Below are 26,246 nucleotides of genomic sequence, written 5' to 3'. Positions count from 1 at the left end.
CTAAATACTTTATACATTTTTAATATTACAAAGCTTGTCTCCTGCCAGCATTCCTCACTCCAGTATGAATGTGTTTACTCCACATTGTATATCCTTCTCCTCTGGCTGCCTAGATTAGTAAATAAAATCAATGTAATATAATTTATGAGTAACACTGTTGAAAATCTGATCCCCATGGAAGATGTAACCTGTCCCCCACCCCAATAATAGTATTTGTGGGTATTAATGCTGAAGAATTGAATGTTTCAAGAGTTTAAATTTTGAAGGGATTTGCTATATATAATTGTCCTGCATATGATAAAGTGTTTTCAGGGAAAAAAAAGAAAAACTCAGTCTTCATTAATCCACTTAGCAAGAATAGTCATAGGCTTTGTGTAAAAATTTCAGTGTGTCTTTGTGGTGGGGTGCTGCTCCAGGGCCCTGGAACTGGTTAGTACCAGAAGAGAGGGTGCCATATTGCCTTTCCAAAATTCACAAAAACCTGAATTCTTAGACACATCTGGCTGGCCCTAAGATTATAGATGAGGAACTGAAAGAAATGTTCAATATCCGCAATACCTAATATGATAATCATTAATTACATGTGGCTATGAGCACATGAAATGTGACCAGAATAGCTAAGAAACTAAATTTTTTACTTAATTAACTTAAATTAAATACTACTTGTGGTGAATGCCTATGATACTGAACAGTGCAGCTCTTGAACATAAAGTGCTTAGAAGTCAGAAATGAGTTATAACTTTCTGTGAAATATTAGTAAAAATGGCCATAACCAAGTCCACAAATACAAATGAGGTATTATAGAAGTGAAGCCCACAAATCATATATACTAACCTTTAAAAAGCTTTATCAAACACTGATACCAAAGTCCACAGTTAGCAAAGCAATCCTACCTTGTTCAAGGTCCTCACAGCTGCATATCTCAAGGCTGGCTTAGGAGAGCTACAGAAAAGCTGAAGAACTGAAAAAACACAAAAACCATTACAAATATGGTTCATTTTATCATACATCATCATACTATCCAGCTGAAAATAAAATACATAATGAATCATATTCAAAATATGTGTAAAGAAATCACATCACAGCATCAAAAATTTATATGAAAAGTGTGTCATCAAAAATAGAAAAACCTGGGCCGGGGATTTAGCTCAGCGGTTCTGCCGCCTGCTGCACAAGCACAGGGACCAGAGTTCGATCCCGGGTACCAAAAAAAAAAAAAAAAAAAGTGAAAAATAGAAAAACCACTTTTTGTTCAGCTATAAAAACTTTATAATAATAGAAAATAAAGATTGCTCTTTTTTCTAAGGATTAGTATACCCATTAATATTTGAATACAAATGACAGAACTATTGATAGTTATAATAGGCTTTCTAAACATTAAGGAAAACTGAAGATATTAAAGTTATTTGCCTTCTAAATAAAATTCTTTCAGATGTTTTATATGGGAAAATAGAAACTTCAGAAAAAGAAGTAATAAAGAACAATTGAAATGATCTACATGTATACTATCAGAATGCAAAGGCAACACATACAGAGCTAAGTTTCAAAACTCCTTAATTTTGCCGACCTATCAAACTTAAAAACTTGGATGAACATAAACAAAAGTCAGTTATCAAATATACAATTAACCTGAGACTGCAGGTGCCAACTCTCTTGCAGTACAGTTAGGAAGATGGATAATAGCAGACGCAGCTTCATAAATAACCATTTCATGTTTATTTCGCAAGCAGCTTTCAATGAAATCAAAGAGAGGACTTTCATGGCTGCCAATAAATGCATATATGTAGTTAATTAGATATCAAATAGACAATATGCATAGTGGTTAAAAGCACAGACAGACTGAGATGCATTTGTGGAATAGTAGATACAAGATTGCTAAAAATTCACTTCTTCAAAAAGCAATGACAAAAAATTGTCAAAACCAAATTTTTCACAATTCCAGAAATTAACCAAAATGTGCAATAATACTATGAGCATTTATTCAAGAAAAAAAGCTTCTTGGCAAAAATGATGAGCTTTCTGGCATTTAACTTGCTCTACTTCGAATTTCCTTTCCCTTCTTCCCAGTTTCATTGTAGCCTTGAAAACCAGCAGCCATAGAAGTTGTGAAAGCCAGCAGCCTAGCAAAGGTGGCTTAACATCAGAAAGTCAATTCAGGTTAAACACCACATTAATAATATAAAGGATAAAATGACATAGTCATGTTTTTGACAAAAAATTATAAGACATATAAAGTATGTACAATAGTAAAGTATGGCTCATACGCAGGGGACAAAACAGTCAACCGAAATTATACCTAAAAAAGGAAAAAAAAAGAAATTACACCTGAGGAAGACCAGATGTTATACTTACTATGCAAAAACTTTAAATCAGCTAATATAAATACGTTCAAAGAACTAAAGTACATGATGTCTAAAGATTTAAAGGGAATTAAACTGAGTGTGGTGGCACACACCTGTAATTCTGGCATTCTGGGAAGCTAAGGCAGGAGGATCACAAATTCAGGCCCAGCCCACACAATGTGGCAATATAGCAAGACCCTGTCTCAAAAAATAAAAAGTAAAGAGTAAACGGGAGGGCCTGGGAGCATAGCTCAGTGTGAAGGCCCTGGGTCCAACTGTAATACTGAAAAAAAAAAATTAAATGTCTCATTAAAGAAAGACTATCAGTAATAATATGAATTTTTTTTTAAAGAAACCAAATAAAAATTTCAGATTTGGAAAGTACAATGACAGGAAGGAGATTCAATAGCAGAGATTTTCATTGGCAGATGAAAGAACCAGTGAACTTGAAGATAGGTTAACTGAGGTAAACCAGCCACAAAAAATAAAAAAGGGAAGAAAAATGAACAGAGATTTGAAGGCCTGTGCAACATTAAAAAAGGGGAGGGGGTAGCAACTTTGTATAATAGGAATCCTAGAAGGAAAGAAGAGAGACAAAGGACAAAAAGAATACTTGGCGAAACACTGGCTGAAAACCTCCCAAATGTGATTAAAAACCATTAATCTACACACTCAAGAGGCAATAATTCTCAAGTACAATACACACAAATAGATCCACACATAGCTATACCATAGTCAAAGTGGTGAATACATAAAAAGAAAAATCTGGCCAGCAGCAAGATAAAAGCAACACATTACACTGTGTAGTGGAAAATCAATACAATCAATGACTGACTTCACATCTGAAACAATGGAAGATAAAAAGTAAAATGCCTTATCCAAAATGCTGAAATAAAGTTGTTGTTTTGCTTTCTTTTTTTGCACTATTGGAATTAAACCAGGGCCTTGTACTTCCTAGGCAAGCATTCTAGTGCTGATGTACATCTCTAGGTCTGTCTTTCTTTTCCTTCCTTCCCTCCTTCGTTTCTTCCTTCCTTTCTTTGGCAGGGGTTAGGGTCCCACAAAATTATGCAGGCTGGGATTAAATTTGGAATCCTCCTGCCTTAGTCTCCAGAGTGGATGAGATTACAAGCAGGCATCAACAGGCCTGGTGAGACAAGAACTGTGTTTGGCAAAATTGTCCTCCAAACGAAGGCTAACAAATACATCCCCAGATAAGCAAAGAGTGAGAGAATTTGCTATTAAGAGATTTGCTTTATATAAAATACTAAAAGAAGAACATTTTAGACTGAAAGACTGACTCCAGCCACATAATCAGAGTGCACCATTAATTATAAATATGTGAGTTGATAAAGATTCTATACTTGTCATTTTTTCCTTAACTACTTTAAAGTACTGAAAATTGTATAGAGCAATAATTATAATATTATTAGTGGATTCACAACAATACACAATAACACATGACAATAAGAGCAAAGAGAAGGGCAAAGAAAATATACTGGAACAAAGGTTCAATATTTTGTTTTTGGTTTTCTTGTTTTGTTTTGTTTTGTTTTTGTACCAGGGATTGAACTCGGGTCCTTGCACCTGCGCAGCAGGCGGTGAAACCACTGAGCTAAATCCCCGGCCCCAAAGGTTCAATATTTTAATGGAACTGAGTTAGTATAAATCTGAAGTAAACTGGTAAATTAAAATCCCTATAGCAACAACTAAAAAGAAAAGTTAAATATTGATAAATTTAAGTGACACATTAAAAATATTTGGCTGACTTGAAAGCAAGCAAAGAAGAGGAGAGGAAAAAGAACAAAAATGACAAGATTTATAGAGAACAGAAAAATGGCAAGGAATGAATCCAACAAAATCAATAATTACATTAAAAATGTTTTAAACATGCCAACCAAAAGATAGAGATTATCAGGTAATTAAGAACAACCAAGAGCCAACTGTCCACAGGGTTTACACTTGAGGTTTAAAGTCACAAGAAGGACGAAAGTAAAAAGATGGAAAGAGATATACCATATAGAAATTAACCATAAGAGATCAGGAATGGCTGTATTAATATCAGCCAACAAAAAGTAAAGAGATATTTCATAATGACAAAAAGGCAACACATCAGGAAGATGTATCAATGATAAATACACACAACCACAACACCTCAAAATGTATGAAAAATGGACAAAAAGAGATTATTTAGTAAAAATAGGGGGAGGGAAGAGAAGGAAGAGAGGAAGGGGATGTAAAAAAATTAAGATGTGTCAAAGCCCCTGGAAATAGAGTGGTGCAGGTAGGTCCTAGCCAGGGAACCATCCTGACCCCAGCACCTTGAGCCCACAGGTCCCAGCCAAAGGCCCACCTGGAAAAGAGCTGCACAGGTGCACAAGCAACAGCCAGAGGCCCACCCTGATACCACTGGTAAGTGAGAGCAGACCCCAGCCAGAAGCCCATCAATATACCAGCAAATGGGGTACACAGCCTCCAGCCAAAGGCCCTCCCAGACAACAGCTGCATTGGGGGTCAGGCCCCATCCAGAGGCATGCCCAGATACCATCCCAAGTGTGACAGGCCCCAGCCAGAACTCACCTCAAACAACAGGGCAGCATAAGGATTCAGAAGGCCACTGGGTGAGCAAAATTTCACCTCAACACAGGCGCAACAGCCTGCATCTGTTGAAGTGAGAAGACACATAAACAAGTCTCAAAACCAGACTTCCAGATCACCTAAGGCAACCCCAAAGGCAAAGAGATGAAACAATCTGATACCCAACCACTTGGACTCCCTGAACTAGCAATGAAAGAGGATCTGGAAAAAATGAAATCTGAAATAATTTCTCAAATAACAACAGAGATTGTGTCCATTGTGCAAGACATGATTAATAAATCTCGAGCAGACACAGATAAAAAAAATAGAGGAGCTGAACAACATGATGGGATCCCAACATGGAAACAAATAAAATACATAAAACAGATGCAACAAATATCCAGGAGATTAAAAACTCCACTGAAAGTTTATGCAGCAGAATGAGCCAATGGGAGGACAGAATTTCAGATATAGAAGACAGGATTGCAATTAGTAACCAGGAAAAGAAAAATTTCTTAAAAATAGTATTGGACCACAAGAAATCAATCCAGCAGCTGCTAGGTGATGCAAAGAAGAATAATGTAACACTGATCAGAGTCAATGAAGAAACAGGAGTGAGTGCAAATGACACAAAGAAAACTGTTCAAAGAATGGCAGAAAACTTTCCATGCAGGGGAAAAGAACTTGACGTACAGGTAAGTGAAGCATATAGGACTCCAACTAGCCATAATAAAAAAAAAAAACCTACACCTAGGCATACAATATTTAAGATTTGAGAAACTCAACGGAAAAACAAAATTCTACGAACAGAGAAAAGAAACAAATCACTTACAAAGGAAAGACCATCAGAATCACAGCAGACTTCAAATACAACACAAACCCTCAAGGCAAGAAGAGACTGGAGTGACGTATTTCAAGCCCTAAAAGAAACCAATCCCCAACCCAGATTGATGTACCTTGCAAAACTATCTTTCAAAATTGATGGAGAAATAAGATACTTTCATGACAAAGAGCACCTGAGGAACTTCATGAATACCAAACCAGCACTCCAAAAAATTTCAAACAATATCCTAGGAAAAGACAATGAGGATCACCACCCCAGAAAGCAGAGCAGAATGAATCCATCAGGCAAGACAAGAAATTAAAGGCAAAGGGGGAGAATCCAACAAAAAAAAGTCATGACAAAAATAAATCAATACATATCAGTTATAACCATTAATGTTAAGGGTCTCAATTCACCAAGAAAAAGAAAGACTAGCAGAATGGGTCAAGAAGCAAGATCCAACAATATGCTGCATACAAGAAACACACTGAATTTAAAAGAAACTCAGAGACTGAAAGTTAAACAATGGTGGAAAACAATACTCCATGTGACAGGACCCTGAAAAAAAGCAGGAATAGCTATCCTCTTTGCAGATCAAATGGATTTCAAACCAACAGTGATTAAGAGAGACAAAGGAGGACACTACATCCTTGTAAAGGGAAAAATCCATCAGGAAGAGATGACAATCACAAATATATATCCACCAAACACTAGTGCACCCAACTATATAAAACAAATACTAACAGACATGAAAAATCAAATAAGCACTAATACAATAGTAGTGGGGGACGTCAATATCCTACTGTCACAAATAGATCAACTAGACAAAAAAATAAACAATGAAATACTAGAACTCAAACTCTTGAACAAATGAACTTAACAGATGTTTACAGAGTCTTCCACCCCACAAAATCAGAATACACATTCTTTTCAGCTCCACACAAGTCATTCTCCAAAACAGACCACATACTTGCTTATAGAACATGTTTAAGTAAGTGCAAAGGAACTGAATTTATCCCCTGTATATTATCAGAACACGGTGTGATGAAATTGGAGATCAATAGCAAAAGAAACCACGAGAATTTCATAAACACACAGAAATTAAACAACACATTTCTGAATAACTAATGGGTCACAGAGGAAATTGAAGAAATCAGACAGTTCCTTCAATTAAATGACAATGGCAATACAACATATCGGAATCTATGGGACACAATGAAAGCAGTCTTACGAGGGAAATTCATAGCAGTGAACACTCATATTAGGGAAACAGAGTGAGCCCAATTAAATAACCTGATGCTGAACCTCAAGCTTCTAGAAAAAAAAGAGCAGACAAAAAAGAGCAGACAAACCCAAAGCTCATACAAGGGAGGAAATCACACAGATCAGAGAAAAAAATCAATGCAATGGAGGCTAAGAGAATAATACCACAAAATCAGTGAAGCAAAGACTTGGTTCTTTGAAAGAATAGACAAAATTGACAAACTCTTCGCCAACCTTATCATAAAAGGAAAGGAAAGACCCAAATCCATGCAATTAGGAATGAAAAGGGTGAAATTACAATGGAGCCAGCAGAAATCCAGAGTCATCAATACCTACTTTGAGAACCTATACGCCAATAAGATGGAAAACACAGAAGAAATGGACAGATTCTAAGATACATATGAATTACCAATGTTGAACGAAGAAGACCTAAAAGTTCTAAACAATCTAACGTCAATCAATGAAGTTGAAAATGTAATTAAAAACTTACCAACTAAGAAAAGCCTGGGCCCTGATGGCTTCACTGCTGAATTCTACAAGACATTTGGAGAGGAACTACTGCCACTACTGTTCAAACTCTTCAGTGTAACTGAAAGGGAAGCAATACTCCCGAATTCATTCCTGGAAGCAAGCATCACCTTGATCCCCAAAGCAGAGAAAGACCCAACTGAAAAACAGAACTATAGGCCAATCTCACTAATAAACATAGATGCAAAAATCCTTAATGAGATACTGGTAAATAGAATGCAGAAGATCATCAAGAAGATCATACACCCTGATCAAGTGGGATTCATCCCAGGGATGCAGGGATGGTTCAACATATGCAAATCAATCAATGTAATACACTATATCAATAGAACCAAGGACAAAAACCATATGATTATCTCCACAGATGCAGAAAAAGCATTTGACAAAATCCAACATGCATTTATGATAAAAACCCTACAAAAAATTGGAACAGATGGTCTCTACCTCAAACTGATAGAAGCCATCTATGAAAAACCAACAGCCAATATCATACGAAATGGTCAAAAACTGAAATCCTTCACAGTAAAATCAGGAACAAGACAAGGATGTCCACTATCACCAATCCTGTTCAACATAGTTTTGGAAACATTAACTCCAGCAATTAGACAAGAGAAAGAAATAAAAGGAATAAAGATAGGAAACGCAGAAGTCAAATTGTCATTATTTCAGATGACATGATACTCTATATAGAAGACCCTAAGAACTCCACCAAAAGTCTTCTAGATTTAATAACCAAATTCAGCAGAGTAGCTGGATACAAGGTCAACACACAAAAATCAACTGCTTTCCTGTACATGAACAACAGACTCACTGAAAGAGGAATTGGAGAAATAACCCTTCACAATACCAGCCAAAAAAGTGAAACACCTAGGAATCATCCTAAAGAAAGAAATCAAAGACCTCTACTCTGAAAACTACAACATTCTGAAAAAAGAGATCGAAGAGAATATCAGAAAATGGAAAGACAACCATCCCTTGCTCCTGGATAGGAAGAACCAATATAATGAAAATGGTCATACCTCCAAAAGTGCTATGTAGATTCAATGCAATACCAATTGAAATTCCAGCAGCATACTTCACAGACCTTGAGAAAACAATCCAAAAATTCATTTGGAACCAGAAGAGACCTAGAATAGCAAAAGCAATTCTAGGCAACAAAGACAAGGTAGGGGATATCACAATCCCCAACTTGAAACTATACTACAAGGCTACTGTGATAAAAACAGCATGGTACTGGCAAAGAGACCTGAGGACCAGTGGAACAGATTAGAAGATGCAGAAACAACTCCAGACACACTCTGCCACCTCATCTTGCCAGAGCATAAAAAAGTCTCAATATATTTAAAGGGACAGAAATCATACAAAGCTGAGTCTCAAACTACATCTAAATTAGGTTATAAGTCAACAACAAAAAAGAAATCTGGGAAATCCTCAAATATTTGAAAATTAAACAACAAACTCTAAATAACCATGGATCGTGAACAAATTAAATGAGAATGAAAAAATATATGACAAAAATGAAAACACAACACATCAAACACACTGCTTTAACTAAAGCAATGGTAGGAGGAAAATGTCTAATATTAAAAACCTTGGGCCGGGGATTTAGCTCAGGGGCACCACACCTGCCTCACAAGCACAAGGTCCTGAGTTAGATCCCTGGTACTAGGGGTTGGGGTGGAGGACCTACAGTAGAAAATAAAAAAGGTCTAAATAACCTAAGCTTCCATATTAAGTACTAAGACAACACCAAGCATAGTGGTGGATACCTATATTCCCAGCTACTTGGGAGGCCAAGGCAGGAAGATTCAAAGTTCAAGTCTCTCCTAGGGAATTTAGCAAGACCTTGTCTCAAAATCAGGAAGGCTGGGGATGAGCTCAGTGGTAGAGTACTTGTCTCACATGTATGAGTCCGTGGGTTGTATCCCCAGCACTTAACAAAAAAAGAAGGAAAAGGAGGAAGAGGGGGAGATGAGAGGGAATAAGAAAGAGAAGGGGAAGAAGAGGAAGAAAGAAAAAAAGGAAGAGAAGGAGGAGAAAGAAAAAGAAGAGTAAATGGCACACTGAAAGTAGAGAAAGAAAATAAAGATCTGCGCATAGGTCAACAGATTAATAGAAAATGAAACAAAGTTTTTTTTTGTTTTTGTTATTAGGGATTAAACCCTTCACACTGAATTACATTCTCAAATCTTTTTTTTTGAGACAGTCACTTGCTAGGTTGCAAAGTTGCTCAAGCTTAACTCAAATTTGCAATTGTCCTGCCTGAGTCTCTCAGAGTGTTGATTCCAAGTATGTGCCACTATGTCCAGCTCATAAAGTTGGTTCTTTGAAAAGATCAACAAAATTGATAAAACTTCAGCTAGGCTCACCAAGGCAGAAAAAGAGAGAATACAAATTACTAAAATTAAAGAAGAGACAGCACTACTGATCACAAAGAAAGTAAAAAAATTAGGAGAAAATATGACCAACTATATGCCATCAGCTAACTTAGATGAAATAAATCTCTAGGAATACCAAACTACTAAAACAGATTTTAAAAACAGCCTAAATTTCTACTCAGTCACTTAAAATCATCCCTCAAAGAAAAGCACAGATCTAAATTGCTTCACTGGTTAATGCTACCAAATAATACTAAGCTTTCACAAACTTTTAGAAAAGAAACAAAAAGGAAACATGAATCAATTAGTGTTATGATGCCAGTCTGACAAAAATTCATAAGACAACTACAGAACAATATTCCTCTTAAAATAAACACAAACATCTAAAAAAAATAGCATACTGAATCCTGTAATATATAAAAACAATTATACATCACAAGTAGTATAAATCACAAGAATATAAAGGTTTAAAAATCAGAAAATAAATTCATCATATATACCAAATTAATAATATAAAAGATGAAAATCATATAATCATCTTAATTTTGGCAGAAAAAGCAAATGACAAAATCTATCACCCATTCATTAAAACAAACAAACAACTTCTCCAAAACTAGTGATAGAGAATATATCCTCAACCAGACAAAGACCATCTTCAGAAAACCCACAACTAATGCCATGGTTAATGCTTTCCTTCTAAGATCAAGGACAAGGCAAGGACATCTGCTTTCATCACTTCTACTCAATACTGTACTAAATCCTTGAGCCAGTGCAATCAGGGACAAAATAATTAAAGACACCCAGTTTGAAAAGAAAAAAGGAAAAGTCTCTTTGTCCACAGATCGCATGATCCTGTACACAGGAAATCCCAAGGAATACACACATATATATGCACACTCATGGAACTAAAGGAGCACAGCAGTGTTACAGGATACAAGATGACACAAAAATCAACTATGTTTCTATACTGACAACAAAATATGCAAAATGAAATTGATAAAACAATTTCATTCACAATAGCATAAGAAAAAATACAAATAAAGTTAATAAAACAAACATAAGCCTTTTATACTGAAAACGACACAATCCTTCTGAAAACCAAGTAAAGAAATAGTCTCTTTTCACAGACTAGAGGACTCTGTATTATCAAGATAGTGATTCCCCCACAATAATTTATTTTAAATAGACCTACTGTTCTATTCAGTGTAGTTCTTAGCAAAACGACAGCAGGGTTTTTGTTGTAGAAATTCAAAGTTGATTCTAAAAGTTACACAGATAAGAAATTCAGAGTTGATCCTAAAAGTTACATGGATATGCAAAGGACCTAGAGTAGTCAAAACAATTTTGAAAAACTTGTATTCTCCAACTTCAAACTTACTATATAAAGCTTTATAATCAAGATAGTGTTGTATTGGCACGAGAACAGGTATTTGTATCCACTGAACAGAACTAGGTGTTTCACTGCATTCATGGTGAGCTGACTTTCAAAAAGGATGCCAAGATAATTCAAAACAGAAAGGATGGTTTTCAACAAGTGGTGCTGGGAAAACTGAATATATGTATTTATTTTAAGTTAACTTCAACCTCCACATCATCATACACAAAAATTAACCCAAAACAGACTACAGTCTTAAATGTAAAAGCTAAAACTATTAAACTATTAAACTTCTACAAAAAAATGTTGATGAAGTCTTTCCAACCTTGAATTAGGCAATTCTTAGTTACGACACCAAAAGCACAATCCCTCAAAGGAAATGTTCATAAAATAATCATCAAAATTTAAAACCTTTACACTTCAACAGAACACTACAAGGAAATAAAGGACAAGCAACAAAAAGAAAATATATGCTGTATTTTATTAAGAATTTTTGTGTTAAAGTCTAGAGCAGTGGTAGTGAACCTACAGCCTACGTGCTGCAACGGGCTGTTTGTTACCACTGAAAGCTCTAAAAGGTTGCCATCACTGGTCTAAGAGAGATATCGATCTGTAGTTTTCTTAAGAATTTTTTTGGAGAGGCAGGTTTTTTTATCTGAACTACCCAGATAATCATCTATTTTCTAAAGGACTTGTATCCAGAACATGCAAGGAAGCCTGCCCATTCAAATAACCCAACTAGAAAATGGGCAAAAGAGTTGAATGACCTCCACTTAAAAAAAAAAACTAGCTAATAAGCATTTGAAAAGAAATAAAACAGTCATTAGAGAAATGGAAATTAGAACCAGAATGAGACCACTACACACCCACTAGAATGGCTACTACTCAAAACAAAACAAAACAAAACCACCACCAGACAATATAACATATGGTTGAGACTGGAATTCTCATACACAATGTAAAATGGTATGACTACTTTGGAAAATAGTTTGTCAGTTTCTTTAAAAGTTAAACATAGCATATGTCCCAGTTTATTCCATTTATAGAAATCTGCTCAAAAGAATGGTAAAATATATATTCACACAAAGATTTGTACGTGACTGTTCATAGTAGCATTACTTGTAATAGAAATGGAAATAGCCCAAATGCCCATCATTCCATACCAGGAATATTATTCAGTCACAGAAAGGAATAAAGTATTAAGCATGCTACAACATGGTGAACATCAAAAACATTATGCTAATTGAAAGAAGCATAAAGTTAACATGAAAGATGCATAAATATGATTCTACTGGGCCTAGGATTTAGCTCAGTGGTGCCGTCGCCTGCCTCGCAATCACAAGGTCCTGAGTTCGATCCCCGGTACCAAAAAAAAAAAAAAAGATTATTTATATGTAATGTCAAAATAGGAAAATAGCAAATGAGAATAAGAAACTTCATGAAGTGATGGAAATGTTTTAAAAGATTTTGGTAGTGTGGCACGTAACTTTGGTACTAAAAGCCACATAATTGTATAATTCCACTGACTGAATTTTATCATCTATAAATTATACCCAACAAAACTGTCAATATCTAATATATTAATCAAAATTTAAAATACTGAGATCTTTTTAGCTGTATATAACAAAACTGAACAGGAAGTCTAGAGCTAAGAAAAATACTCACAGAGTATTTAAGAGATGTCAACAGTTTAAAAAAAAACCACTTTAAATTGACAAAATAATGCAATCCAGAGTTGATTAATACGTCATTTTAAGTATTTACACTATTCTATATGTGGATCTTTTCCTTCCTATACATAACTGGACCAAAGGTAACTTCTTTTCATTCCAATCAACCAAATGTGAGCTGTTACAGTCAATTAACTGTGCTAATAATCACATATATAACAACAGTATAATACTGTTTCATTTTATTAGCAGCTAACAAATTAAATGTAATTCCTACATTTTGATATTATCCTGTCCTAAATTCCACTATACTAAAAACAGTCGTTTAAGAAACTATAGAAGGTTCTATTCTCAGTAGTCCTATAATGTTTTCCAATATCCAATTATATACTATTGCTATAAAAACCATTGTGTAGAGGAAGACTGAAGGAAGCAGAGGGGAGTAGGGAGGGAGGGAGGGGAGAGAAAAGGTAAGTAAAAAGGATTAAGACATGAGATGTGTATGTACCAACTTCTCACAATGACTGTATCTATTATGTATTATAAACATATACTAATAAAAACTTCTTAAAAAGCATTTCATTACCTGTTCTCTAAAGATAACCACTGTAATGATATTTTGTTATTTATCTTTTTAGATATTTAAAAAACTTTAAGACTAAGGATGTAGCTCAACACTACAAGTGCTTGGCTAGGATGTTCAAGGCCCTTAGTTCAAGCCCTAGTGCCATAGGGGGAAAAAACAATACCTTTATACATACATATACACAGGGAGAAACTATACTGCGGGGCTTTTTTCTTTTATAGAAACAGCGCTAGACTGCACATTTACTTTATCCTGTTTTTTTCATGAAGCAATAATTTTTCATGAAACAGTATTTTTAAAAGAGAACCATATGAATATGTACAATTAATTTTTATTTAAATGTTTTATAATATTCTATTATGAATGCTGAAGATATCTCTCAATATTTTGACATTATATATAAAACAGTGGAACTGACATCTTTGTATTTGTTTCCTTGCACACATGTACAAATCTTCCTATGTGGCAAGTGCTAGGTCATAATGTATGTGTTTTACTTTTTAATAAACATTACCAAAATACCTTCAAAGTCATTTGCTCCTATTTACACTCTCAGCAATGTGGTATAAGAATATCTACATTCTAGCCAACATTTGATATTACAAAATATTTGAATTTTTGCCAATCTGATAGGCAACTGGACTTGGCTAAATGTGTAAGGCAGTCAATTCTGGTCAACCATAAAACTTGGACTCCAGCATATTCCCATGATGTCAAGAGAAAGGCTGGCATCTTCCCAACTATGAATGGTGACTTGGAAATTCCTGCTACCGGCATGCCACACATTACAGCTATAAGATTTGGGTCCTAGCCCCTGAGTATGTCAGGGAGGGGCTACTTCCCCTCAAAATTTATGTTATGCTATCAAAGTAAGCCTGAAGCCAAAATTATGCCACACTGTGTTGTTTCTGGATCTCTCCCTTGATCACAACAGTGAGTATTTGGAGCCTCTACACTTCATGAAGTTTAAAAACCTCAAAGCCCAAGGGTCATAATCCCTCTATCAAGGAATAAAAACTGCCCTTCTAGACCTCTGTACACTGACCCAGAATGAATGAGCCATAGAGGTGCCAGAGTGGCTGATAATACTCCAGTCTCTGTGTGTTTTCCCCAGTGCATGTTCTTCCAGGTAGATATTTGAGTTCTGCTTAGCCATTTGTACTTAACTCCATAAAGGGCACAGAAAACTCAGCATCAAAGCAGGTTTCTATTGTGGCTTTCTGGAAGTAAATCAAATATTCAGAGACTTATTCTGACAGCATGGCCAGTCACTGGAATGCCTGATAACTACCTGTGAGAAATACCCCTAAAGTCCCATCTGGGGAATAATGCCCAGATTAGAACTCCTTGGTTATTAGTGGCCCTGGTAAGAGTCCCCGAAGCAGGAGCAAAGTGCACTGAAGGGAAGGCTAAACAATCCCTGATAAAAATTATATAGACACAGAGAAATAAGGATGTAAAACAATAGCTGGAAAACACTCTTACAAAAGAGTAAGGGAGGAGATTTTTCTCTAACATATATCTACACTACTATAAAGTTAAATAAGGCAGATGTTGCTATCTCAGGGACAGAAATAAGAGTAGTGGGAAACAGGAACCCAGAAATAGACCAATGTATGTAGGGACACTTGGTTTATGATAGCGCTGTTATCACTGAGACTACTTGGTATTCATATTGGGGGGGGATTAAATGGCTGCTTTATATTATGCCCCCAAACAAATTCCAGGTAGATTATGGATCTACAACATGAAAACTGAAATCATAATTATTACAATACAGGGTTTATATTTGTAAGAAAATATTTATTGAACAAAGCAACAAAAATATGATTTCTATAATAAAAGATTGATATATTTGACTATGTATTTACATTTAAAAGGTCTGTTCATCAAGAGATACCAGAAAAGAGAACAGAGGAGCTAATGTAAGAGAAAAACTATCTGTAAAACATACAACCAAGTACTCACCTCTAGAATACATAAAGAACTCCTAGATATCAAAGGGAATAAAGCTCAATAAAAAGCTGGTCAAAACTCAAACAGGTAATTCAAAAGAAAGGATATCCAAATGATAGTAAATATAGAAAAGATGGTCAAAGTCATTAGCAATTAGGGAACTACAGATCAAAACCACAATGATTTGACAAGGATGTCAATATAGTTCAATGGTGAGTGAACAGTCACAAAATGGTACCAAAAACAACTGGATATCCACATGCAAAAGAGTAAACCTGGACATCTACCTTATACCATATACAAAAATGATCTGAAAGTGGGTCAAAAACCCAAGTGTAAAAGATAAAATAAAATTCTTTTTTTTTTGGTACCAGGAATCGAACTTGGGTCCTTGCGCTTGCACAGCAGGTGGGGAAACCAATGAGCTAAATCCCTGGCCCTAAAATAAAATTCTTAAAACAAATCTTTATGACCTTGGATTAGGCACTGGTCTCTTAGGCATAACACCAAAAGCATAAGCAATTAAACAAAAAAAGATAAATTAAACTTTACTAAAATTTAAAACTTCTGAACTTTAAACAATACTATCAAGAAAGTGAAAAGACAAATTAAAAACTGGGAGAAAATATTTTGCAAGCTACACATTTAAGGGCATTATACCTAAAAATATATAAAGAGCTTTTATAATTCAACTGTAATAAAGACAATCTAAAATTTTAATGGGCCAAGACTGAGATTTCTCCAAAGATATACAATTGGCCAAAAAGCATAGAAAAAGATGTTCATGTGTTAGAAACTTAATCCCCAAATTCATATAATAATGTTATTTGGAGTGGTGGGGGTGCTTTGGGAGGTAATCAGGATCAGATGAAGTCATGAGGGTGGGGCCCCATGATAGCATTAGTGGCTTTAGAGAAGATACCCAAAGTAGCTCATTTGCTCTCTCACCATGTGATATCTTCCACTATGTTATGAGGCAGCAAGAAGGCCCTCGCCAGATGCTGAGCAGATGCAGGCAGCATGCTCCTGACTTCCTAGCCTCCACAAATGAGCCAAATAAATGTCTACTGATTATAAATTACCTAGTCTCAGTACAGATCTTCTCAACTTATAACAGGGTAATATCCCAATAAGCCCATCATAAGCTGAAAATACTAAAAGTAAAAGATGCTTTTAATACATTTAACCAACCAATCATAGCTGAGTCACACAATGAACTGCACTGTTTACCCTCTTGATTGCATACTGACAGTTGTGGCTTATTGCTGTTGCTGCTGCCACCCACCATAGGAAAGTATCTGCATTTCACTACCATAAGATAAGATCAAATTTCAAAGTAGGGTTTCTACTACATGCATACTACTTTCACCCCATCTTAAAGTTGAAAAACTTAAGTTACACTATCATAAATTATAGACTACTTGTATTTTTTGCAGCCACAAAAAATGAACACAGATCATTCTGTGGTAATGGCACAGGGATACTGCTTGTAGCAGTTCTACTTATAACTGCATAAAACAGAAGATATCTCAAATGTCCATTAATAAGAGAATGAAAACATAAACTGATAAATCATCAAGGAACTTATTTATTTTATAATTATTAGTACATATTAATTGTACAAAATAATAATTTCATTATGACATATTTATATATGTATATAATGTGTGGGGTTTTTTGCAGTACCAGAGATCGAACTCAGGACCTTGGGCTTGCAAGGCAGCCAGCAAAACCACTGAGCTAAATCCCCGGCCCCTATAATGCGTTTTGATGGCATCCATCCTCATTACCTTCTCTTGCCTCCTACCATCTCTTCTTTCTCCCTTTCCCCTTCCCTAACAGCTCCCCTTCTATTTCCACGTTGATTTATTCTGTATGGACATATAATTTAAGTGAACTAGAGCTACAAGTAAAATCAGGGTAACTTACCACAAAATACTAGGCAAAAAACCCAAAGTGATTCTATAAAATACAAAATGATAGAATGTTCAAACAAGGCAAGACTACACTTTACTGTTTAGGGATGGATATACAGGGGTAAAAAAATCTAAGGGAAAGCAAAGAAATTACTAGTTTAGAAGTCAAGCTAATAGTTTGTTCTGGGGGTAAATGGGATCAAGTAGGATACATATAGCATTTCTGGGGTACTAGAAATGTGTTACTTCTTAATGCATGTGATCATTATATGGGTTTTTCGTAACGATGTATGTTACAAACTAAGTTTTATATATGTTCTGTACATACATTATCTTCCTCAATTTAAAAATTTTAAGATTATATATTCTCTACTGAACTTGAAGTTCTAAATATGAGTTCAATTTTGTTATCAGTGATGCACAGATCAATTAGTCTTATATTTCATACTTGATTTGTCAGTTTCTGAGTGATTTCTTCAAAGTCTCCTGTGAATACAACTTAATTTCCTATAGTTCACTAAGATTTTTGCTTTACATATTTTGAAAGTATAGTACATTAAGTACATACAAATTCATTCCTATTATATTATTTTTTAGACCATTACTTGTTTCAAAATACAAAATCTCATTTTGTTATTTTTAATGCTTTATACCCTGATTCCTATTCTGGGTTCTATTAATACAGCAGCAAATCAGCCTCCCTGAGATTTGAAATCCAGACAGTGGAATATAATAACTTGGGAAAGAAAAGAAGGAGGGAGGTGGATCCCCAGGACCCAAGAAGTATCTGAAGGGAAAATTGCAGCCTACAGGGAAAGTGAAGAGACAGGACTCAATGCAGAAAAAGGAGGTGGCTAACTGTACTTTCTCCCTGACTCCTGGCTCATGGCATGAGAAAGGAGGCTCCAATTTATAGAAACACAGTGAGGACAGGTGACTTCAGAGGCCTACAGGGAGAAATATAGTAGAATGGAACAGTAGATGCTGTGAGCTACAACAACTGGTGAGTGACTCCAGTCCAAGTGTCCCCTGGAGGGAGTGGTTGCCAGATACTATTTTAAAAAGAGGCACACTAAACCTAGGAATGAGAGCACTCTTGAGTTGGCTTCATCTCAAAGATCCCAGTGACTGGGTGAGGGACAACCGCAGGAGACATCCAGGGTTAGGGAGCCAAGGTCAGGCCAGAAAGAGACACCCACAGTGTTCTAAGCTGAACAGTTCAGGCCTCCATTCTACAACCAGAGGCCACCTGTGGAGATGAAAGTACCAGAATCAGTGCCCCACCCTATTCCTACTGCAGGCTTGTTGAGGTTATCCAGCACCTCATCCTAATTGCACTGTAGGCTTGCTGGGATGATCCAGCACTGATCAGGGCTGTCTGTCTCATCTGTCTACCACTGACAATTAGAGATATGCCCTAAATTGGACACTGCTACAAAACTACAGACCCCAGAAGATAACCACAGGCTTGAAATCAACAAAGAAATCTCCCCTTTTTTTTCTGCTTTTGTTTGTTTTTCCTTTTTCTTGAATGCTTTTGTTTTTTTAGTACCGGGGACAGAACTTGGGACCTTAAGCTTTCAAGGCAGGCACCAGAACCACTGAGCTAAATCCCTGGCCCCATGTTTTTGTTTTTTCATAAGTGTAAACACTATTTTTAGTTTATTTGCTTTGTTCAGTTCTTATTTTTATTTTTTCCTTCTTTTTTTCCCTCCTGTCTTCTTCATGGGTTTCCCAAAGCTTGGGTAATCTTCTTTGTCCTTCAGCCTTGCTTCTACCTCTTTCTCTTCTTTTATTTCTCTATTGTTTTCCTCCTATCCCTTTTAAATTTTCTCCACCATGAGTAAAATTGCTCTATTGAGAGGATATTTGGTGCGCATAATTTTTGATTTGTTTTAAATTTTGTTATATAACTATAAATCATGCACGTATGGTTAAAGGTGGCAAATTAACAGTTACCACAGTTTGTCATTTTCTAGCCTGTGCTTGATGCTACTGTTATTACTGATTGTACTACTTTCCCCAAGATGACATAGTTGTTGTAATCAGTTATTCTTCCTCGTATGCCTATACTGAGATTGTCTAAGGGTCATAAACAATACCATAGCCCAGTACCAAAGAACTGGGTGCGACACCAAATAATAGCAAATTCTCATCCCTACTAATTTGAAGAGGAAGGATCTTGGAATAGACTCAAAAGCCAAAAGTCAGCTACGCGTAGAAGACATCTCTGAAAAGCAGTCATTTTCTAAGGAGATCTCTATATTAGTATTAAGCTATCTACCATAAATAATTTATAAGCAATAACACACAAAAGCAAATTTTAAAAGTAAACAATGAGAAGACACAGAAGCAAGATGCAACCCCAGACCTCCAGCTTGCCCAAGCCAAATACAGGGGCCATCGAGGTGGAAGAAATCAAAAGCCACCCACCTAAAATTTCTGAAATGGTAGCAGCAGAAGTAAGAAAGCAGATGAATAACTCTCTAGAAAAAAACAAATCAGTAATGATTTCACAGATAACTAAACAGATGATGATTGTAATGAATGCACTAAACTAAAATCAAAATGGATCAAAGATCTACATATAAAAACAGAAACAATCTGCTGGAAGATAGAATAGGTAAAACTCTAGAAGACACAGAGTTGGGGATTTAGCTCAGTGGTGCCGCCACCTGCCTTGCAAGCACAAGGTCCCAAGTTTGATGCCCGGTACCAAAAATAAATAAATAAAACCTCCAGAAGACATAGATGTAGGTAAAGATTATATGAATAAAATCCCAATTGCAGGAAATATTACAAAAAACCAACAACTGGGATCATATAATATTAATAAGCTTTTGCACAGCAAAAGAAATCGCCATACTCTGGGTTGTGAAGAGACAACCCACAGAATGGGAAAAAATTTTAACTAGTTACTCCTTAGACAAATAACATCTAAAATATAAAAAGAACTCAAAAAAATCAGACCCCCTAAATTTAAAGACCCAATCCAAAAATTGGCACCTGAAATGATACTTCTCAGATGAAGAAGTACAAACAGCAAATAAATACGTATTAAAAAAATGTTCAAAAAAAAATGTTCAACATCACTGGTCATTCAAGAAATGCAAAGTAAAACAACACCAAGATTCCCTCTCACTCCAGAAAGAATGGCTATCATCCAGAAATCAACAATGTGCCGGCGAGGTTGTGGGGGAAAAGGAACTCTTCTCCATTGCTGGTGGGAGTGTAAACTGTGGAAATCAGTATGGAGATTCCTCAAAAAACTGAAAATACAGGTACCATTTGACCCAGCCGTTCTCCTTCTAGGTATCTTCCCAAAAGAGTTCAAAGCATATCACAGCAAAATATGCACACTTATATTTATAGCAGCATACTTTACAATAGCTAAATCTTGGAAGCAGCCTAGATTCCCATCAATGGATGGATAAAGAAAATGTGGTTTTTATATACAATGGTTTTTATATACTCTACTAGAGAGAAGGATAAACTCAAGATGTTTTTAGGTTAATGGATGCACCTTGAAACCATACTTTTAAGTGAAATAAATCAGACACACATATTTAAATATTGCAGTGTTTTTCTTGTGTGAGAAACTCAAAGGGTAAATAAGGAGAAAAATGAAGGACAGAGTTTGGGAAGTAGGAAGATAATGTTCAAATAGGAAGGGGAACAAGGGAGGGGGATGGAGGAAGGAGAGGAAGGAATAGAGATTTTTTTTAAAAAATAGAAGGAAAACAATGGAACAAAGTTTTGTAAATGGGGAGGGGAAAAAGGGTTGAAGGGAGGGGAATGTTTTTATAATGTTAAATTCTTTAACTTTTTTTTTTTTTGTACCAGGGATCAAACTTGGGTCCTTGCACTTGTGAGGCAGACACTGGAACCACTGAGCTAAATCCCCAGCAGAGGGGAATGGTTTTTTTAAAAAAGGAAAATTAAGATATATTATGTGCTGGTACAAATTCCCTATAATGAATGTGATTGATATGTACAACAAAATGTACTAATAAAAAAATAAAGTTAAAATAAAAAAATAAAATTTATATAGAATCAGAAGAGACCCAGAATAGCAAAAACAATCCTGGGTAACAAAAGCAAAGTAGGTAACATCACAATCCCAGACCTGAAGTGATGAAAACAGCATGGTAATGGCATAAAAATAGGCATGTAGATCAATGGAACAGAATAGATGAAGCAGAAACAACCCCAGCTATAGCAATACAGCTATTTGATCTTTGGCAAACAAACTAAAAACATATACTGGAGGAAAGATTAGTCTCTTTAATAAATGATGCTGGGAAAATTAGATACCACATGTAGAAGATTGAGTCTAGATCCATACATCTCACCATGAACTAAACTAAAATCGAACTGTATCAAAGGTCTAAAGGTTAAAACAGAAACACCTAACCTGCAGGAAGATAAGATGCATACAGCTCTTTTTTTTTTCTTAGATGAGTACAACTCTTGAAGACATAAGCACAGGCAAGGACTTTCCCCAATGGCACAAGAAATAATACCAAGAATCAACAAATTGGATCATATCAAATTACAAAGCTTCTGCACAGCAAGGGAAACAACCAACAGAGTGAAGAGATAACCTACAGAATGGGAACAAAATTTTGCTGCCTATTCCACAGACAAAGGACTAACATCAAGAACTCAAAAAAATTAGAACCCCCCCAAAATAAAAGACCCATTCAAAAAATGGGCAAGCGAAATGGATAGACACTTCTCATAAGTACACATGGCCAAGAGATACATAAAAATGTCCAACATCTCTGGCTATCAGAGAAATGCAAATTAAAACTACACTGAGATACCATGTTAACCCAGAAAGAAGGTCTATCATCAAAAAATCTAAAAATAACAAATGCTGGTGAGGATGAAACGGGGAAAGGAACTCTATACTACATTGCTGGTGGGAATGTAAGTTAGTACAACCATTATGGAAATCAGTGTAGAGACTCTCAAAAAACTAAAATTAGAAATTCCATATGGCCCAGCTATCCCACTCCTAGGTATCTTCCCAAAAGAGTTAAAATCATATTACAGGGATACATGCATAGCCATGTTTACAGCAGCACAATATATAATAGGTAGATCTTAGAAACAGCATATATGTCCATCAACAGATGACTAGATAAGGAAAATGTAGCATTTATACACAATGGAGTACTATGCTGACATAGAAAGATAAAAGTTGAAGCATTTGTAAATAAATGGATGCAACTTGAGAATATAATGTTAAGTGAAATGAATACACACACACAAATAAAGAGCAAAACAGAAAAGAGGAAACAGAGAGAAGTTCAAATACAGTGGGACCCTCAAGTTACAACTGGCCTGACACAACTTGGGTTAATTAGGTTAATGGAAGATTCATCTGCCTCTTGTTACCTATAGTGTGTACCCAGCTAAACATCCAGATCTCAGCTGCAGTGACTTAAAACCAACTCGAGTTACAACCAGCCCTCGGGAATCGATTGAGTTCATAAGTCAAGGGTCCACTGTACTTCCTAAATTACATATTCCATTGATTTAAAAGTATTTCAATACATATGCTAATTTGCTTCATTTTATACTATTTATTTTAGTTCATTGAAAAAGTTTATGTTATTATGTTTGGGATTTTTTTGTAAGAATCTTTTTTGGTTTGTCTTATACTGGGTAACTAATTTGAATATAACAATACACAGTGTAATAACTATTGTTATTCTCTTATTATTTGTTATGAAGATGTTTTATAATTTTATTAAAGTTAAGTAGATGGAATACAGTCAGACTACTAGACCTGATTCCAAAAAGTACAAAAGCTGTAAAATCAGATTAAACTACCAAAAAGCACTTAAATGAAAAAACACAACTACCATAGTAGGAAAATTAGCCCCATAATGCAAATGAAAATATTTTAAAACCCTCTAATAGTTGTTTTAAAGTCATTATCTACTAATTCTAGTATGTGAGTCATCTATAAGTCAGCTCCTATTGATGCTTTCCTCCTCTGTGATTATGGTTCACATTTCCCTGCCTCTTCATTTTCTGACAGTTTGATAAACACTGTTTATAAAGGTACAGTAGAGGCTGATGCAAACAACACTTTTCAGCAAAATACTGTAAGTCTTTTTTTGTTGTTATTAGCAGCTAGTAGTTGATTTGGGGCTCAATTTGGTCACAGCTTTAATTAGATTCAATTCTCTGCTATTTACAAATGATTTGAAGGATGGATCAGGCTTCCCCTCTCCACAGGGCTTTAGTACTCAACAGTGGCAGATTCTAGAGTTCTTTATGTTATTCCCCAGCTTTCCATGCCACGTGAGAAATCTGTCATACAATTAAGCTCTGAGATTTCTGAGCTAAAGAAAGGAATCTTTTTTACTCACTAGATTCATCCTCAGCTTACTATACCTCTAAAGATCTCTCTCTCCTTTCTGCCCTTTTCCCAAGCCTCCAAAAGACTGTTAAAGTATACCTGGCAATGTTACATATCCCTCAGATTTCCAGAATGATCTTAGGCATATAAGTCAATTTAGGACTTCATCATGTTCTTTTATAAAACTACAGGATACACAGGATGAGTCTTAATTCTTCTTCCAGCTCTCATATTTAATTAACTGCCTGATGATCTATTAGTACTCTTTGTTCAATATCAGTCTGTTAATATACTATTAGCAATCGAGGCAGGTCTGTGCACACCCTACCGAGGTCCTGAATCACGCGAAAGAGGCCGAATCACCCAACTGCAGACAGGCAGGTCTGCGCACACCCTACCAAGGTCCCCAGTCGTGCAGAACACACCGAATCAGCCTGCCCCCTGGCAACAATCCACTGGACCCTGGCCTCCCCGCTCCTCTGCACAGCCACCTGGTTCCACACTACAAAGACACAGAGGACACCGGACCAACAGACCATAGTACTGAGTCCCACTGCTCCTGGCCCAGAGGTAGGAGCTTCTGAGCCGCCATCCCACTGTTCCTGGTCCAGAGGAAGGGGCTTCCCGGTCACCATCCCTCCTGCTGCTCCCAGCCAGAGGGAAGGGCTTTTGGGCCACCTTCTGTCCCACTGCTCCTGGCCCAGAGGAAGGGGCTTCCAGGCCACCAACCCTCCCACTGCTCCTGGCCCAGAGGGAGGGGCTTCTGAGCCGCCATCCCACTGCTCCTGGTCCAGAGGAAGGGGCTTCCTGGCCACCATCCCTCCCACTGCTCCCAGCCCACAGGAAAGAGCTTTTGGGCTACCATCCCTACTGCCGCTCCTGGCCCCTGTCCCACCTCTCCCAGCTCAGAGGAGGTAATCCGTGCAGGCGCTAACAGCACCCTGCCCCAGTCGAAATGAGAAAACACGTACATAAGTCTCAAAACCAGACTTCCAGATCACCTTCAGCAACCCCAAAGGGAAATGAGATGGAACACTCTGATACTCAAACACCTGGACCCACTCAACTGGCAACAAAAGGGGATCTGGAAAAAATGAAATCAGAAATAATTTCTCACATAACAGGAGAAATTGTGTCCCTAGTGCAAGACATGATTAATAAATCTAGAGAGGAGCTCAGGAACATGATGGAATCCCAACATAGGAAACAAATGGAATCCATAAAACAGATGCAAATAGATTTCCAGGACATGAAAAACTCCATTGAAAGTCTACACAGCAGAATGAGCCAATGTGAAGACAGAATTTCAGATATAGAAGATAAGATTGCAATTAGTGACCAGGAAAAGAAAAATTGCTTCAAACTTATAAGGGAACATGAGAAATCAATCCAGCAGCTGCTAGATGATGCAAAGAAGAATAACATAAGACGGATTGGAGTCAATGAGGAAACAGGAGAGAGTGGAGATGACATAACAAAACTCTTCACAGAAGTAATGGCAGAAAACTTCCTAAGCAGGGGAAAAGAACTTGACATACAGATAAGTGAGGCATATAGGACTCCAAATAGCCTTGATAAAAAAAAATCTACACATAGGCATATAATTGTTAAGATTCCAGAAACTCAACAGAAGAACAAAATTCTACAAGCAGTAAGAGAAAAGAAACAAATCACATACAAAGGAAAGTCCATCAGAATCACAGCAGACTTCTCAACACAAACCATCAAGGCAAGAAGAGTTTGGAGTGACATATTCCAAGCCCTAAAAGAAAACAGCCTCCAACCCAGATTGATGTACCCTGCAAAACTATCTTTCAAAATGGATGGAGAAATAAGATACTTTCATGACAAAGAGCACCTTAGGAACTTTGTGAATACCAAACCAGCACTCCAAAGAATTTGACACAATATCCTAGGAACAGACATTGAGGATCACAACCCCAGGAAGCAAAGCAGAATGAACCCATCTGACATGACAAGAAATTAAATGTAAAGGAGGAGAACCCAACAAAAAGAAAAAGTCATGGCAATGACAAGTCAATACGTTTCAGTTATAACCATCCACGTTAATGGTCTCAATTCACCAATCAAAAGAAACAGACTGACAGAATGGGTCAAGAAGCAAAATCCAACAATATGCTGCATACAAGAAACACACTTAATTCAAAATGAAACTCATAGACTGAAAGTTAAAGGGTGCAAAACAATACTCCATGCAACAGGAACCCGAAAAAAAGCAGGAATAGCTATCCTCTTTGCAGATCAAGGAGATTTCAAACCAACACTGATTAAGAGAGATGAAGAAGGACACTACATCCTTGTAAAGGGAAGAATCCAAGAGGAAAAGATGACAATCATAAATATCTATGCACCAAACACTAATGCACCCAACTATATAAAACAAATACTAACGGACATGAAAAGTCATATATGCACTAATACAATTGTAGTGGGGG

The 26,246-nt window shown here is 36.3% G+C and overlaps 1 protein-coding gene across 2 annotated transcripts in view; it reads right to left on the bottom strand.

Annotated features, from left to right (window-relative positions):
* Copg2 (coat protein complex I subunit gamma 2) overlaps window positions 1–26,246 on the bottom strand; it is a 124,612-nt gene that overhangs the window by 58,491 nt on the left and 39,875 nt on the right. For both annotated transcript variants that reach the window (XM_004856323.3, XM_021237587.2), the window contains exons 10-11: window positions 1,630–1,763; window positions 894–961 (exon numbers count right to left, since the gene is read on the bottom strand). In XM_004856323.3, coding sequence (XP_004856380.1) covers window positions 894–961; window positions 1,630–1,763 — 202 coding nt within the window. The remainder of the gene's footprint in view (window positions 1–893; window positions 962–1,629; window positions 1,764–26,246) is intronic.

The sequence above is a fragment of the Heterocephalus glaber genome, unplaced genomic scaffold (genome assembly GCF_053883595.1).
Source record: "Heterocephalus glaber isolate CG9 unplaced genomic scaffold, H.glaber_assembly_v1.0 deba00000546, whole genome shotgun sequence".
Lineage (NCBI taxonomy): Eukaryota > Metazoa > Chordata > Mammalia > Rodentia > Bathyergidae > Heterocephalus > Heterocephalus glaber.
This window is presented reverse-complemented; position numbering and strand designations above follow the sequence as displayed.